Genomic DNA, 15273 nt, shown 5'->3' with positions numbered 1-15273 from the left:
GCGCCATCTTGCGCATGGGCACTCCAAACCGGAAGCGGGGCAACTGCACTATTGCGGATCACGGTGTAACACCGTGAGAGGTGATCCGCAATAGTGCAGTTGCCCCGCTTCCGGTTTGGAGTGCCCATGCGCAAGATGGCGCTTAGCACTATCTATAGAAATGGAGTTCTAAAGGACTGTGTGCCCCGCTTCCGGCCGCCATTGCGCATGCGCGCATGAGCGAGACACAATTTGTATGCATATTTGAAAGTAAGTCCTTTACTTGCTCGGCAGAATGTTGCCTGAGCAATATATATGTTTTTGTATGTTAATATTTTTATTGGCCTAATGGTTAACGCTGGGAGATGGGATCTGCTTATGTACAGTTGCCCCACTTCCGGTTCTGAGTGCGCATGCGCAAAATGGCGCTCGGCACTATTTATAGAAGTGCATTTTTGGATGGTTATATCTGTGTTTGCTCCTGATGAAGTCTGTTGTACAGACGAAACGCGTTGAGTTACTGCTACTACTACCATCTTTGATCAGATAGGCTTGTCATCTGCTTCTGGATGTGTAAGTTACTACTGTTTTTAATAAACTTGAATTTTTTTGGATACTATATCTGTGTACTTCTATATTGAGGTAACCTATGGGATAGCCAAGGGTGGCTGAAGATTGAATACATCCTCACAGCCTACGTGACATCCTGCAGATAAGCCATTAAACCATTGGCTTCCGGTACGAGTACATCTATATTGGTGTGACCTGTTTTTCTACCTTCTGAATGCCATTTGGCCGTGTGTGACTCTCTAGTCTATGAGTTTTATTTATCCATCTTAGATATAGGCGTTACCCACTTGGTGGGAAGCTCTCACTCATTTCTGGTGGTTTAGTTCTTTTTCTGGTTTGGTTCACCTGGCTCCATTGACTTGCCATATTACACTATTGTGCGCCTCCTCTCATTTACTTTTAGATTTTTTCCTGCTACACCGCTTGCTACGGAGGATTGGCAGCCGCCCGCACGGGGGAAGTGTTACATAAGAAGGAACAATTACAAGATTTTGGACTTTAATATTTACATACTGGTGTTAGTATCTTAGCGCCTTCTGTATCAAATCTGTGATATATATATATATATATATATATATAGATATCTATATAAAAAACTTTCACACATTTGCTCTAAACATTTTTGTATTTTGTGGTTACAGATCGAGTCTAACCTCAAACTTGAGGACTTGTGCAATCATCTTCTAGATTAACATGGAGGACAATCAACATTTTGAGATCCAGCAGGTATCAAAAGACAACTTTCAAGTGTTGAAACAGCTGGGCCAGGGGACTTATGGTCAAGTTGTAATGGCTCGAGAGAGGGAAACTGGTAAGATAATAGTCATAAATAGGTTCTAGAAAGATTTCAGCAATGGGCACAGATAACAATTGATCCATAACATGTGGGTACCGCTAAATGTGTTTGTCTTATGAAGTGTAAGTACAACTCTTGCTCTGTAAATGTCTAATGCATGTGTTACCTCAAATGTGGATTTTTTTTGGATTGCGTGCTAGAAATGAGATGGTTTCCTGCAGAAGCTACTGATGGGAAATTGTTTAACTAATGTATATTAATCATTGTACAACATTGTACTTTTTCTGATCAGGTAAATCTGTTGCTTTAAAAAAAGTGAAGAAGAACCAGACAACGCAGGAATTGTTCTTCCATGAGCTCTTTGTATCCATCTACCTGTCAAGCTGTGAAGGCATCATCTCTACTCATCCCACCTTCATTCAGACTAATAACCACTACACTATGACCCAGGAGCTGGCACCTGCCGGATCCCTTCATTCTCTCATTCAGCGTGGTGTAAGTAGAGCAAAATTCAGATCTCCTTAATGTGAAAAGTGTTACATGATACATTCTTCCTTTGTGTTTTTATATTTATATTTGTTTTTATATTTGGTTGATAAATATGAACCAATATGTTATCATGGGTAAATGTCCTTAAAATTTTGGAATAATATAATACAAATTGGATTTTTTTTAATATGAGGATAAAATGCTGACTTCAATTTCACTAATATTTCATAGGTTATATATTATTATTTTTATCATTGATAACCAGTGACATTTATGTATCACAGTAGAAAATATCTGTCTCCCCACTATCTTAATATTTGCCATCTAAAAGTTTCATAAAGAAGTTTATAAGATCTTCTCTAACGGAGACACTTCTAAAATTATGTATTCTAATTTTTCAGGTTGGAATTCCAGAAGAGATGGTGAAACGATGCGCATTGCAGCTGGCCAGAGCTCTAGAGTACATGCACAGTAAATCACTGGTGCACAGGGACGTGAAACCAGATAATGTGCTTCTAATGGACAAAGATTGCCACCACATCAAGCTGAGTGACTTTGGATTAACTCAGCGTGCAGGGACCCTTGTTCCATCTATGTCACCCATCATACCATACATGTCCCCGGAACTCTGTGACTTGAAATATGGCAGTTTCTTAGCCTTGGATCCAAGTGTTGATGTCTGGGCTTTTGGTGTGCTCCTCTTTGTTGCATTCACTGGATCCTTTCCGTGGAGAAGAGCTGTGGATGAAGACCCAATTTTTCAGGAGTTCATCAACTGGCAAAGTCTTGTACGACAAATTGCATCTCCAAGATCCTGGCAGAAATTCAGTAGGAAGGCTCAGGATATGTTCCATGTTCTGCTCTCAAAAGATCCTACCATCAGGTATCCAGTAGGTGTTGTCCTGAATAATTTTGACTTTCAATGGGGAGTTGAAGATATTCCAGAGGAAGTCTTTCAGATTGTGGTAGAAGAAGAAGATAATGAAATCAGAGACGACGAAGCCCAAGGCATCATAATAGAGGGAGAAGATGAATTTATTATTGTTGAAAGCCCCAGTGATGTGGACTATATCATTGTGACCTATACCTCAGAAGAATCCTTCTCTAATTATAGTCCCTCAACGTTGAGTTTTTGGACAGAAAACAGCCTTAATCTGGGATCTGAAGTAGAGATTGGTTAGACCTCACCATTATAATAGATACATTTGGAAAGTCAATATTCAATTTCAAACCCAATGCAACCTATTACTAATGTAAGTATAGTAACTGCTATCACTGGAATTGTTCATGTGAACATTTGTCTTCTGTTGCCGGGACGCGGCGCTACAGTGAAGAGCGTTCGGCCGTTGTCTTGCCAACGGTTGGGTACTAGGCGGAAATGACATCCCGGTCGTCAAGGTGATGACCGGGACGCCATGTGGCTCAGGAAGCAAGCCGCGGTGGCTGTGAGTACCGCCGCGGCTCGTTACAGTACCTACCCCCACTTGAAGAGGGGTTAAGGGACCCCGACACCCAGGTTTCTTAGGGAATTTTTTGAAGAACTCCTTCAGATGTCTTGTAGCATGAAGTTGTCTTCGCGGAGCCCAGGAGCGATCTTCCAAACCGCAATTCCTCCACTGTACTAGGAAGTTCACCTGACCCTGCACCTTCTTAGAATCGAGAATCTTCTGAATGATATATCTTTGAGGTTTGTTCCGATTCCATACATGCGAACTTGGAGGCTGGGATTGATTTAGGTATAGCACAGGTTTAAGCAGTGAGCAATGGAATGTGTTGGGGATCCTCAACGAACCAGAAATTTGCAATCTAAAAGCTACGGAATTAATCTGCTTGACAATGAGGAAGGGACCTATGAATTTAGGCCCCAGTTTCCTGCAAGGCTGTCTGAGCCTAATATTTCATGTAGAAAGCCACACTTTCTGGCCCACTTTAAGGGAGCAGGTGGTACGGTGGCGATCCAAATTTTTTTTTTCAATGAACGAGGCTCTTCTAAAAGAGGACTGAACTTTTTTCCAGATGACCTTAACATCAGCAGCTGTGGAACAAATGTCCGGAATACCAGCGGATTTGAGGGAATACAAGGAGTTGGACCTAGGATGAAAACCAAAATTACAGTAGAATGGGGAGGTTTGAGTAAATGAATGACATGAATTATTGTAGGCAAACTCCACCCAGAGTAACAAAGAGGACCAGTTGTCGTGAAATTCTGAAGTATAACATCATAAGAACTGTTCTAAGGACTGGTTAACCCTTTCAGTTTGCCCATTAAACTGAGGGTGGTATGGAGATGAAAGACTGATCTTGATTCCAAGAAGGGTACAGAAAGATCTCCAGAATAGTGCTATGGATTGGGACCCACGATCAGAAGCGATATCAATAGGAAGTCCATGTAGACAGAAAATATGCTGGATGAACAGGATAGCCAAATCTCGAGCACTAGGAAGCTTGGTTAATGGTATGAAGTGTGACATCTTTCTGAATCTGTCTACCACGACCCATATGATGTTGTGTCCTGCAGAGAGACGCAGATCGACTATAAAGTCCATGGACAAGTGTGTCCAGGGTTTTGCAGGAATGGGCAATGGAACCAACTGGCCTACAGGGCGATTCCTGGGAATTTTGTTCCTCGCAAGAGAGGACATAGTTCCTGACGTCAGCAGGTAATGATGGCCACCATACGGTACGGGGGAGGATTTCCGAGGATTTCTGAATTCCAGGATGTCCAACAGTTTTACTATTATGTGCTTCTGCAAGAACTACCTTCCTTAAATGGACTGGAACAAATAAACGTCCCTCCGGGATATTATCAGGAGCTAATCTTTGAAACGTTTTGAAGTGTGATGCTCAGGTCTTGGGTTAGCCCAGCATGGATTACGGAAGAGGGAATTATAGGCTCCGGATTTGTAACTGGAACATGGTGTGCCAAGAAGCTTCGGGACCAAGCATCAGCTCGGACATGTTTAGAACCTGGTCGGTAGGTGATCACAAAATTTAAACGGGTGAAGAATAAAGACCAACAGCCCTGTCTGGGGTTCAGGCGTTTGGCCGACTGTATGTATTGTAAATTCTTATGGTCCGTAATGACAGAGATTCGATGTGTAGCACCCTCCAGCCAATGTCGCCTCTCCTCAAAGGCCCATTTAATTGCTAATAGTTCTCTATTGCCCACATTGTATTTGGCTTCTGCTGATGAGAACTTACGGGAGAAGTAGACACATGGGTGTAGGCGGTGAGTATGAGAGTCCTTCTGAGATAAGATAGCACCAGCACCGACGTCAGAGGCATCGACTTCAAGAACAAATGGTTTTTCAGGATCCGGGTGTCTAAGGACCTGAGCGGATACAAAGACTTTCTTCAAGCTTTCAAATGTGGATACTGCTTGAGGCAACCAGTTAGTTGGGTCCATTCCTTTGCGGGTCAGGGCGACAATAGGAGCCACAATGTCAGCAAAGCCACAAATGAACCTTCTATAATAATTGGCGAAGCCCAGGAGCCTCTGTACCGCCTTGAGATTATTTGGTTGCACCCAATCCAGAATAGCTTGGACCTTGGTTGGATCCATGGAGAATCCCTCAGAAGAGATTATGTAACCCAGGAAGGATACCTTCTGCACCTCAAACTTACACTTTTCAAGTCTGGCGTAAAGGTGGTGTTCTCGTAACTTCTGTAGAACCTGTTTGACGTAACCCCGATGTATAGATAATGATTTTTAATATATGAAGATGTCGTCTAAATAGACCACCACAAAATAGTCAAGGAACTCCCGAAGAACTTCGTTAAACAGATCTTGGAACACTGCAGGTGCGTTGCTAAGACCAAACGGCATGACCAGATATTCATAGTGGCCAGAATGTGTATTGAACGCCGTCTTCCATTCATCTACTTCTTTGATACGGATGATTTTATATGCTCCCCGAAGATCGATTTTAGTGAAGACTGTAGCGCCTTTTACATGATCGAATAGTACAGAGATGAGAGGAAGGGGATAGGTGTTCTTGACTGTAATGAGATTCAGTCCTCGATAGTCGATACAGGGTCTTAGTCCTCCATCTTTTTTAGATACGAAGAAGCATCCAGCTTCTACTGGAGATTTAGATGGCTTGATGAAACCTTTCTCTAAGTTTTCATCAATATATTCCTGCATGGATTTGGTCTCCGGACCAGACAGAGAGCACAAGCGTCCCTTGGGTAACTTGGAACCAGGAATAAGCTCGATAGCACAGTCAAAGTCACGGTGAGGTGGTAAAGTGTTAGCAGCCTTTTTGGAGAACACATCCCAGAACTCATGATATTGTGAGGGAAGCTGCTCAGGAATTGACTGAATGATTCGCAGAGGCATAGTTAAGCAAGACTATGTACACTAAGAGCTCCACTGGATAATTTCTCCTTTCACCCAATCCACAACAGGGTTATGACGGGAAAGCGAAGGATGGCCCAGAATCAACGGAACTGACGAACAGTCGATAAGGAAGAAGGTCATGAACTCTGAATGGAGACCTCCTATGTTCAATTGCAGTAGCGGGGTCTCCCAGATAATCTTGCCACTAGGCAATGGACTCCCATCTAAGCCACAGACAGTAATAGCAGACTTGAGCTTCACAGTCGGAATTCCAGCAGAGCGGGCAAACCCAATGTCAAGAAAGTTGCCCGCAGATCCACTATCTATGAAGGCTGACAGAGCCACGGAACAGGCATCGAAAGTGACTTATGCAGGAATAAGGACAGCATTCTTTGAGGAAACAATTTGCAAACCTAAGTGAACCGTCCCCTCGTTCCCTAGGCATGCTCCTTTTTCAGGTTTGTTAGGACAAAAATGGGAGAAGTGGCCTTTATTACCACAGTAGAGACAGAGACCTTGTGATTGCCCTCTGTTTCTTTCCTCAGGAGAGAGGCGATATGCCTCTAACTGCATGGGTTTCTTAATATCCGTAAGAACGGGAATATATGCAGAGGAAAAGGAAGATGTCTCTTTCTGGGTCTTCCTCTCCTTAATTCTCCTGTCAATTTTAATGGCGAGTTGCATAAGGGTCTCCAACGAGGTGGGAGAAGTATACTGCACCAGTGAATCTTTGATCTGCTCTGACAGTCCTAGACAAAACTGGCTGTGTAATGCTGAATCATTCTATTCACTGTCAGATGACCATCGGCGGAACTCAGCACAGTATTCCTCTGCAGAACGTTGTCCTTACTTTAGTGTAAATGAGCCTCAGCGGAGGCAACTCGGTCAGGGTCGTCGCAGAGCAGACCCAATGCATTAAAGAAGGCTTCCATAGATTGCATGATAGGACTCATCTGAGGCAGGGTGAAGGCCTAGGACTGAGGGTCACCCTGAAGAAGGGAGATGACAATCCTGACCCTCTGCTGTTCCGAACCAGAAGACCGAGGTCTCAGCTGAAAGTAGAGCTTACAGCTCTCCTTAAAGTTCTGGAACAGGGCTCTATTTCCGGAGAACCGGTCTGGCAAATTTAACTTGGGTTCATTAGCGGAACCGGAAATGGCTAGTGTAGTCCTGGAGTTCTCCTCTTGAGCGGACAAACGCTGGGACAATCCCTGGATCATTTGATACAGGGACCCGCCAGAGCTTGAAATGGAGACAATTTGGTTCCGCTTCCATTCATCCCAATTTCGTCTCCGGAATGTCTGTATGGCCAGTTATAATGTTAGGCTGCTGGCCCTGAGCAGCCCACAGAGCTAGATGATGGAGATCTTCGCCTATAGCGCCGCCTTTCCCTTAGAGCTTGACGCGCTCATCGGTACTCGGATGCCTCCAGAACTTAGCTCCAAGTGTAGTGTGGGTTGGTAATGCAGGACCACAGTGGCGGGGCCGGAGACTGGTAAAAGGCAGCGGGTAGTCAAAACGATAGCCAAGGTCAAGGGTTACAGGCAAGTAGGGTAATCGTAAAACACGCCAGAGGTCAGGCTCACAGGCACGGTAGCAAGGTCCAAGGTACAGGTAAGAAGTGTCAGGGTCACCGGCAAAACAAGCAGAGTCCAGTAATCCAAGCAGGGGTCATACACAGAGAATCAAACAGAGTATCCACAGGACAGGGAGTAGCAAATAGGAGCAGGTCAGCAAGACTGGGCAGAAAGCTATAACCGGCAGTGAGGCTGCAGACATCACTGCCCTAAATACACCAGTCAGCCAACCAGAGCCTAGCTCTGAAATTGCACACAGGCCCCTGCTAATTAATAAATTAAACCTTAATAGCCTACAGCTATTACTTAGCTTTGCGCACGCGCCCGGCTGTCCTCTGTTGACGGGACGCAGCGCTACAGTGAAGAGCGTCCGGCCCTTGCATTGGCAATGGTTGGGTACTAGGCGGAAATGATGTCACAGTCGTCAAGGTGGCGGCCGGGACGCCAGGGGGCACAGGAACCGAGCCGCAGCGGCTGTGAGTACCACCGTGGCTCGTGACAGAGTGGTGGAGTTTGTCATATGGGTGATTTTTCTCAATATTAAGTAATATTCTATATTTGTCTTACTGTTATCTCTTCATTGCACCTGTTTTAACTCATTTTTGTGGTTTGCATATATGCAATATATTTTGATTACCATATTAAATGTAACTCAATGTAGTTATTGGAAGGTGAAAGATGATTTTAACATTGTGGCTGAGATATAGAATTAATGTTTAGATAACAGTTTGGTTTCTGATCCCACCAACATTTTTATTAATAATAAAAAAGATAAACTCCAACTTTTAATTATATAGATTTATAAAATAGATTCCAGCATTTTTAATGTAAAAAGTATAGACTTCTGTTAAACATTGATGCAATTACATTATGCTTTATTGCAATCACTGTTCTTTTCTTCTATTAACGAGCTAAAGGTTCAACAGTCTTTAGACAAGTGGGTGTTTGAATATCCTAAAAAGTAACTATTCTCCAAATGTGTCAGCATCACATACAAGAAATTTCTCTCTAATATTTAACTCGGCACAGTATCTGTATCTCCATGTCATCTGTCCCTAGACTATCTGTCTTTAATTATGACATCTAAATAAACTGATTCTCTGTGACATCAGATTCAACACTTTCTGCCCAGCCAGACTGCAAAGGTAAAAGTGACTCATAAGCTAAATGATCCCGTCACACAACAATGTTGGTCAAGGGGTAGTTGTATAACAGGTGGTAATAGGGTAGTGTAGTGAGTTTAAGAGGGTGGTTGAGGAATATTATAAGCTTGTCTGAAGAGGTGGGTTTTCAGAGAACGCTTGAAAGCTTGTAGACTAGAGGAAAGTCTTATTGTGCGAGGGAGAGAATTCCATAGAGTGGGTGCAGCCTGGAAAAAGTCCTGTAACCGGGAATGGGAGGATGTAATGAGTGTGGATGAGAGAGACGCAGATCTTGTGCAAAATGGAGTTGCCGAGTTGGGAGATATTTTGAGACAAGAGAGGAGATGTATGTTGGTGCAGCTTTGTTGATGGCCTTGTAGGTTAGTAAGAGTGTTATATATTGGATTCGGTAGAAAACAGGCAACCAGTGTAGAAACATACAGAGTGATTCAACAGAGGAATAACGATTTGCAAGGAAAAATCAATCTTGCCGCAGCATGCAATATAGATTGTAGAGGTTTGAGTCTGCTTTTGGGAAGGCCAGTAAGTAGGGAGTTGCAATAGTCAATGCAGGAGATAATAAGTGCATGAATTAAGGTTTCAGCAGTGTCTTGTGTGAGATATGTGCGAATTCTGGAAATGTTTTTGAGATGTATGTAACATGATTTAGATATAGAGTCAATGTGGGGAACAAAGGATAGGTGTGAGTCAAGCATTACACCTAGGCAGTGAGCTTGTGGGGTGGGATTTATGGTCATGTTATCAACAGAGATATAAATGTCAGGTATGCTCTTGTTGGTGGGTGGGAATATTATTAACTCTGTTTTAGTAAGATTAAGTTTGAGATGGCGAGAGGACATCCAAGATGAAATGGCAGAAACACAGTCAGTTACACGGGACAACACAGATGGTGAGAGATCAGGAGAGGATAGATAAATTTGGGTATCATCTGCATAGAGATGATACTGAAATCCAAAGGAACTTATTAGATTTCCAAGAGAAGCGGTATAGATAGAGAAAAGCAGAGGACCTAGCACTGAGCCTTGCGGTACTCCAGCTGATAAAGGAAGAGGAGCAAAGGTGGCCCCAGAGAAATTAACAGTGAAAGAGCGATTAGAAAGGTAGGAGGAGAACCAGGATAGAAGAGTGTCTTGAAGCCCTAGCGACTGCAGCGTTTGTATGAGAAGAGAGTGGTCAACGGTGTCAAATGCAGCCGAGAGATCCAGGAGAATTAGGAGAGAGTAATGGCGTCTAGTTTTAGCAGTGATCAGATCATTGACAACCTTAGTCAACGCAGTCTCTGTGGAGTGTTGAGAACGAAAGCCAGACTGAAGAGGATCCAGTAGGTTGTTTGCGGAAAGGAAGCGTGTGAGGCGAGTGTAGGCAATTCTCTCTAGAAGCTTGGAGGGGCACGGCAGATGAGAGATGGGACAGTAATTTGATAGAGAGTCAGAATCTTGTTTTTTTAGAATAGGAGTAATCACTGCATGCTTGTATAGTGACGGAAAGATGCCAGTAGAGAGCGAGAGATTACAGATTTTAGTTAGAGGTGAGATGAGCACAGGAGACAGGGATCTACCAATTTGCGAGGGGATAGGATCAAGAGGACAGGAGGTAGAGTAGGATGATAAGAAGAGAATAGAAATGTCCTCTTCATTTGTGGGGTCAAATGAAGAGAGTATGTCAGAGGTTGGTGGGAAGGAATTGGACCAATTGCTTGTCACGGAAGAGGATACCAATTCTAGTCTGATCTTATCAATCTTGTCCTTGAAATAGGAAGAAAGATCCTGGGGACTGATAGTGGATGGAGGGTTTGGGGTGGGAGGATTGAGAAGAGCTTTAAATGTCTTAAAAAGGCATTTGGGGTTGGAAGCCTGAGCATAGATAAGAGATTGGAAGTATGTTTGTTTTGCAGTGTCCAGAGCATTTCGATAGGAGCGGTAGATAGAAGTATATATGAAGAAGTCATTACATGTGCGAGTTTTATGCCAGTGATGTTCTGCTTTACGGGAAAGTTTTTGAAGATTTCGCGTTGCTGTAATGTGCCACGGCTGACATGGAAGTCGACGTGTAGTATGTAGTGTCGCTGGAGCCACTTGATCAATGGCTGTTGCTAAGGTTTGGTGAAAATGAGGTACTGCCATCTCAGGGGATGAGAATGTAGAGATAGGGGAGAGAAGGTGTTGGAGAGAGGTGGAAAATTGTTGAATATTAATAGAATTCAGATTTCTGCAGGTATGAGGAGGCTTGGTAGAGTTAAACAGTAGAGAGGTTAGAGCACTGGGTGAGCGTGCAGCTGATAAAGTGATGATCCGAGAGGGGGAAGGGTGTGTTAAGAAAGTTAGAAAGTGAGCATAGTCTAGAGAAAACAAGATCAAGGCAATGACCATCCTGATAAGTAGATGATTCAATCCACTGCGAGAGGTCAAGTGAGGAGGTTAGAGAGAGTAGTTTGGAAGCAGCTTTGGAATTATTATATATTAATCATATCTGTCCAATGGTGGGAGTAGTGGTTCTCTATTATAATCTGGTGTGCCTATAGAATTTATATACCATATTGATAAATGGTATATATAATCAATTTAACTGATATGGATCATTTATAAACATAGACCAGGAACAAAATATAAGTGACCATATAGAGCCAGTGGTGCTGTGATAGATTATATGCTATATGTGTTGCTTGATAATAACTGGAATTATATTGCGATAAAAACGGTCGTAGGGTTGATGTCAGGAAAGACACAACCCAGAATTGCGATTTGCTGACTCAGTATCTGTAAAACAACTGGCCGAGCCTCCCGCCAATCATTGTCCCAGCTATTATTGTTGCCAACAATGTCTCTAGGGTCGACGTCATAAGAAGCGTGACCGGTACTTTAAATAGTGATTGGAGAGGCTGCCTTGGATTGCCTCTGATTAAGCTTATTAGCGAAACGCACGTCAGCGTTTCAGTGTTTGCTGTTTCCCCACTACATTATCTAATATTATTACCCGAAGTTAGGGAGTTCAAATTCTACCTTTTACAAGCTGTGCCATACTAGACTGAGTACGTGACAGGGTCCACATTATCAGTTATCAGACTAGTTTCCTCTTATCTTGTAAGACACTATTGTCCCAGAACTAGGCAGGATGCTCTGATCTACAGCACTGGTCATTAACCCATAAGGTACCAGCATATATAACTGTAGTTCCAGTTTTGGATAATTGAGGAATTTACATGAGATTACCTTACATACTGATTGTAAGTTTGTAAGCCTTAGGTCGTACAGACTCATAAAATAGATTTTGATCCATTAGGCATTAGCGCATATCTTATTGATGGATACTGGTGAAACTCACATGAGACCGTTTTTGTTCATGGTCACATGACTATGAGCATATGCGTTCCATAGAACATTGGTTTGCTAAGGTGTTCTATTTTGAAAACCATCATTATATCACAATGTAATTCCAGTTATTATCAAGCAACACATATAGGATATAATCTATCACAGCATCACTGTCTCTATATGGTCACTTATATTTTGTTCCTGGGCATTGTTGATAAATGACCCATATCAGTTAAATTGATTATATATACCATTTATCAATATGGTATATAAATTCTATAGGCACACCAGATTATAATAGTGAGCCACTACTCCCACCATTGGACAGATATGATTAATATATAGTAGGGGTATTACGGACAGCAATATAGGTTACAGTTATCTGCTATTTTAAACCATTTATTTTTCTTTGGGTTTATGTTTTTGTTTTTTTTTCATTTAATTTTTAATATTTCGCAACTGAAGTATACCCTCATTTGAGGACCGATTTAATGATACAGTCATATGATTTTTTAATGATAATAATAAAATGTATATTTTTTATTGTTTTACGAGAGTCCCATGAGTGCCTCACAGCACATGTTTCTCCTTGCTTCCTTTTTTTGTCCAGATTACATATGGAGTCACAGTTGTCTGACAGAAAGCATGCCATCTAATCTTTACATATGTTAATTGTCCAAAGTACACACATTGTTTGGGAACAAGTGACATGTGTCTGTACATTACAGTCTGCTCGTAATCACAAACTGACAACTTTTCACCAGCTTTACCGTGTGTCTGTTTCAATTCAAAAGTAATTTAATTTATTAGTGGTAATTACTACAGCTAGACATAGGTTGACATCTCCATCTTTGTGCTATCTTTCAGACATTCTGTCATAGTGTAAATAATTGTGCAACATTGGTAAATGATCACACCTCACTTCAGCCGCTATAAAAAGTGTTTACGGCCATAGTCTAATCGTCATTTAATGCTACAGAATAAGCTTGCTAATTCTTGTGATAAATCTGGTTTTGCCTGACTCTTTTACAGAGAACGGTTATTGCTACCTTGTACTTTCTGATACCTGCTTGCCATTCTGCTGGTATCCAACCTTGTGTCCCTAATCTTCGAAAATGATTGCAATATATTGATACGCGGATTACAATATTCAACAAATAATAGGTACTGAATCTGTATCCCTAGTTCCATCTCAAAAAGGTGGATTTCTTTTGAACTTTGATGGTTTTCTGCTCAGCAAGAACAAACAACGTGGAGAATGGTGCTATTGGCGTTGTAATGAGCAGAAAACTGGCAGTTGTAGATCATGGGTCATCACCTTTGAATGTGCCCATACCCGGGAGGTAATTTCTCACACTGAACATAACCACCCAGCGAGGGCAGAAAGAAACGATGTTGCCAGAGCAAGAGAGAACATCGAGGAACTGGCTCTGCATACGATGGAGAGCCCGAAACAGGCATAAATGTTGCTTGTTTCATTTGGGTCAGTGCATTTACAGAGCCCTCCAGACAGCAGGATTATCTCAACTATATGGCATGGACACTGGTTTTGTACTCATGATAAGGTATATGCAAGCTCTGGCATTTCTGCCTGCAAATGAAATCCTGGCTGCTTTTGAAGAGCTATAGATACATTTGCCAGACAATGGAGAAGCAGTGTTGAAATATTTTGAGGAAAGCTATGAAGTTGGGTGTGTACAACCTGATCGCCTACTTCATCAAAGAGCAGAACATCACAAAAGCCCAAATAGAGAAGGTAACTGCAAACACTAGAAGGACACCACCAAGGAGGGAGAAGAAAGCAAGGGAAACTTTTACAAATGTGCATCACTCAAAGACAGAATGTGGATCTGATGACCTTTTTAAGAGGGACAGCCTACCACTTATATATTTGTTGTACCTGACAGTCATTGTCAACAAAAATTTTCGTGACCACAAAACTCACGGTGAATGTGTACTAATCAATACTGGCCATACATTGCCTATGCTATGCATTATTAAATGCACTATTAAAATATGTTATTTTTTTTATTTCTTAAAGGTCCTGTCTTTACTTAAACCAAGTAACGTGTTGTTATCAGAATGCAAATGGTTGTGTCAAGTTAGCTTCCCTCAAATTGCCGGTAAGTGTGCCTTTTGAATAATGTCTGACCAAGTGCAATGTTGACCGCAGCAGTACGAAAATACGACAGCAAAGTGAAGTTTTTTGTTGTATAATCGTGTCTTTTTCTGTAAGAAAGACTGAGCCTGAGTTGATCTGCAAACAAGTCTGGATGTCAAGCTAGCTTCCTTCGTATTGCCAGTAAGTGCGCCCTTCAAACAATGTCTGACCGAGTGCAATGTTGACCGCAGCATTACAAAAATGTTGAAAATTACTGTGCGACCTTGCTTAAAAATAGGTTAAAAAAGGAAATGTAGTATGTTAAGAATAGGAGGGTGCTGAGTAAAAATTACTGGAGGCCAATAAGTATTTTTACAATCGAATGGAACTTTAAAATACTGTAGATGACAAGTTTACACTGACCGATTAACTGCTTCCATTTGTATGCTAAAATCTTTGTTTTGTTTTTTTTTAGATGATAGGGAAGAAAATAAGACTCAAAGAAGCAACTCTTTTTTATAATTTCTGAGAGCGATGAATGAATAAACATCGACAAAATAATTTACAAAAAATTGATTAGAATTTTTAGGGTCAACTAACACTGTATGTAACTTTTTAAGCATTAAACTATTGATTAAATAAATTACAGTTCTTATAGGATCCAATGACTAAATAAGAATCATAATATACTTATTGTAATTTTTATTCCATATAGACAACTAATACAAAGACAACATAGGGTCCATCACTAATATCCATGGATATAACTGGCATTTCTTGGAGTGATGGCATAAGGCCTTCCATTTAAAAAAAAAAGTGTTTATCTATTGATATATATCGTAATTGCATGTTATATGGTTCAGGTTGCAATATAAATTTATGTATAAATAAGTTATTAGGTTTTAGATGCTAATTTAACTAATGGTGAGGTGTTGAATTTTGTTAATA

General features: G+C 41.5%; 1 protein-coding gene across 1 annotated transcript; it reads left to right on the top strand.

Annotated features, from left to right (window-relative positions):
- Positions 1 to 1242: 1242 nt before the first annotated feature.
- LOC142143111 (serine/threonine-protein kinase SBK1-like) lies at positions 1243 to 3015 on the top strand. The gene is made up of 3 exons (XM_075200827.1): positions 1243 to 1360; positions 1638 to 1840; positions 2236 to 3015. Exons 1-3 carry the CDS (start codon positions 1243 to 1245, stop codon positions 3013 to 3015), a joined length of 1101 nt encoding a protein of 366 aa, XP_075056928.1.
- Positions 3016 to 15273: the final 12258 nt, after the last annotated feature.

Source organism: Mixophyes fleayi, chromosome 3 (assembly GCF_038048845.1).
Source record: "Mixophyes fleayi isolate aMixFle1 chromosome 3, aMixFle1.hap1, whole genome shotgun sequence".
Taxonomy (NCBI): domain Eukaryota; kingdom Metazoa; phylum Chordata; class Amphibia; order Anura; family Limnodynastidae; genus Mixophyes; species Mixophyes fleayi.
The sequence above is the reverse complement of the archived record's forward strand: the minus strand, read 5'-3'. Positions and strand labels throughout refer to the sequence as shown.

What these genes read in the sequence shown, in the direction of transcription:
- LOC142143111 (XM_075200827.1), top strand. Translation starts at nt 1,243, where the DNA reads ATGGAGGACAATCAACATTTTGAGATCCAGCAGGTATCAAAAGACAAC. An exon ending in GGCTCGAGAGAGGGAAACTG is followed by an intron (nt 1,361 to 1,637) that starts GTAAGATAATAG and finishes TTTTCTGATCAG; the next exon opens with GTAAATCTGTTGCTTTAAAA. An exon ending in ATTCTCTCATTCAGCGTGGT is followed by an intron (nt 1,841 to 2,235) that starts GTAAGTAGAGCA and finishes CTAATTTTTCAG; the next exon opens with GTTGGAATTCCAGAAGAGAT.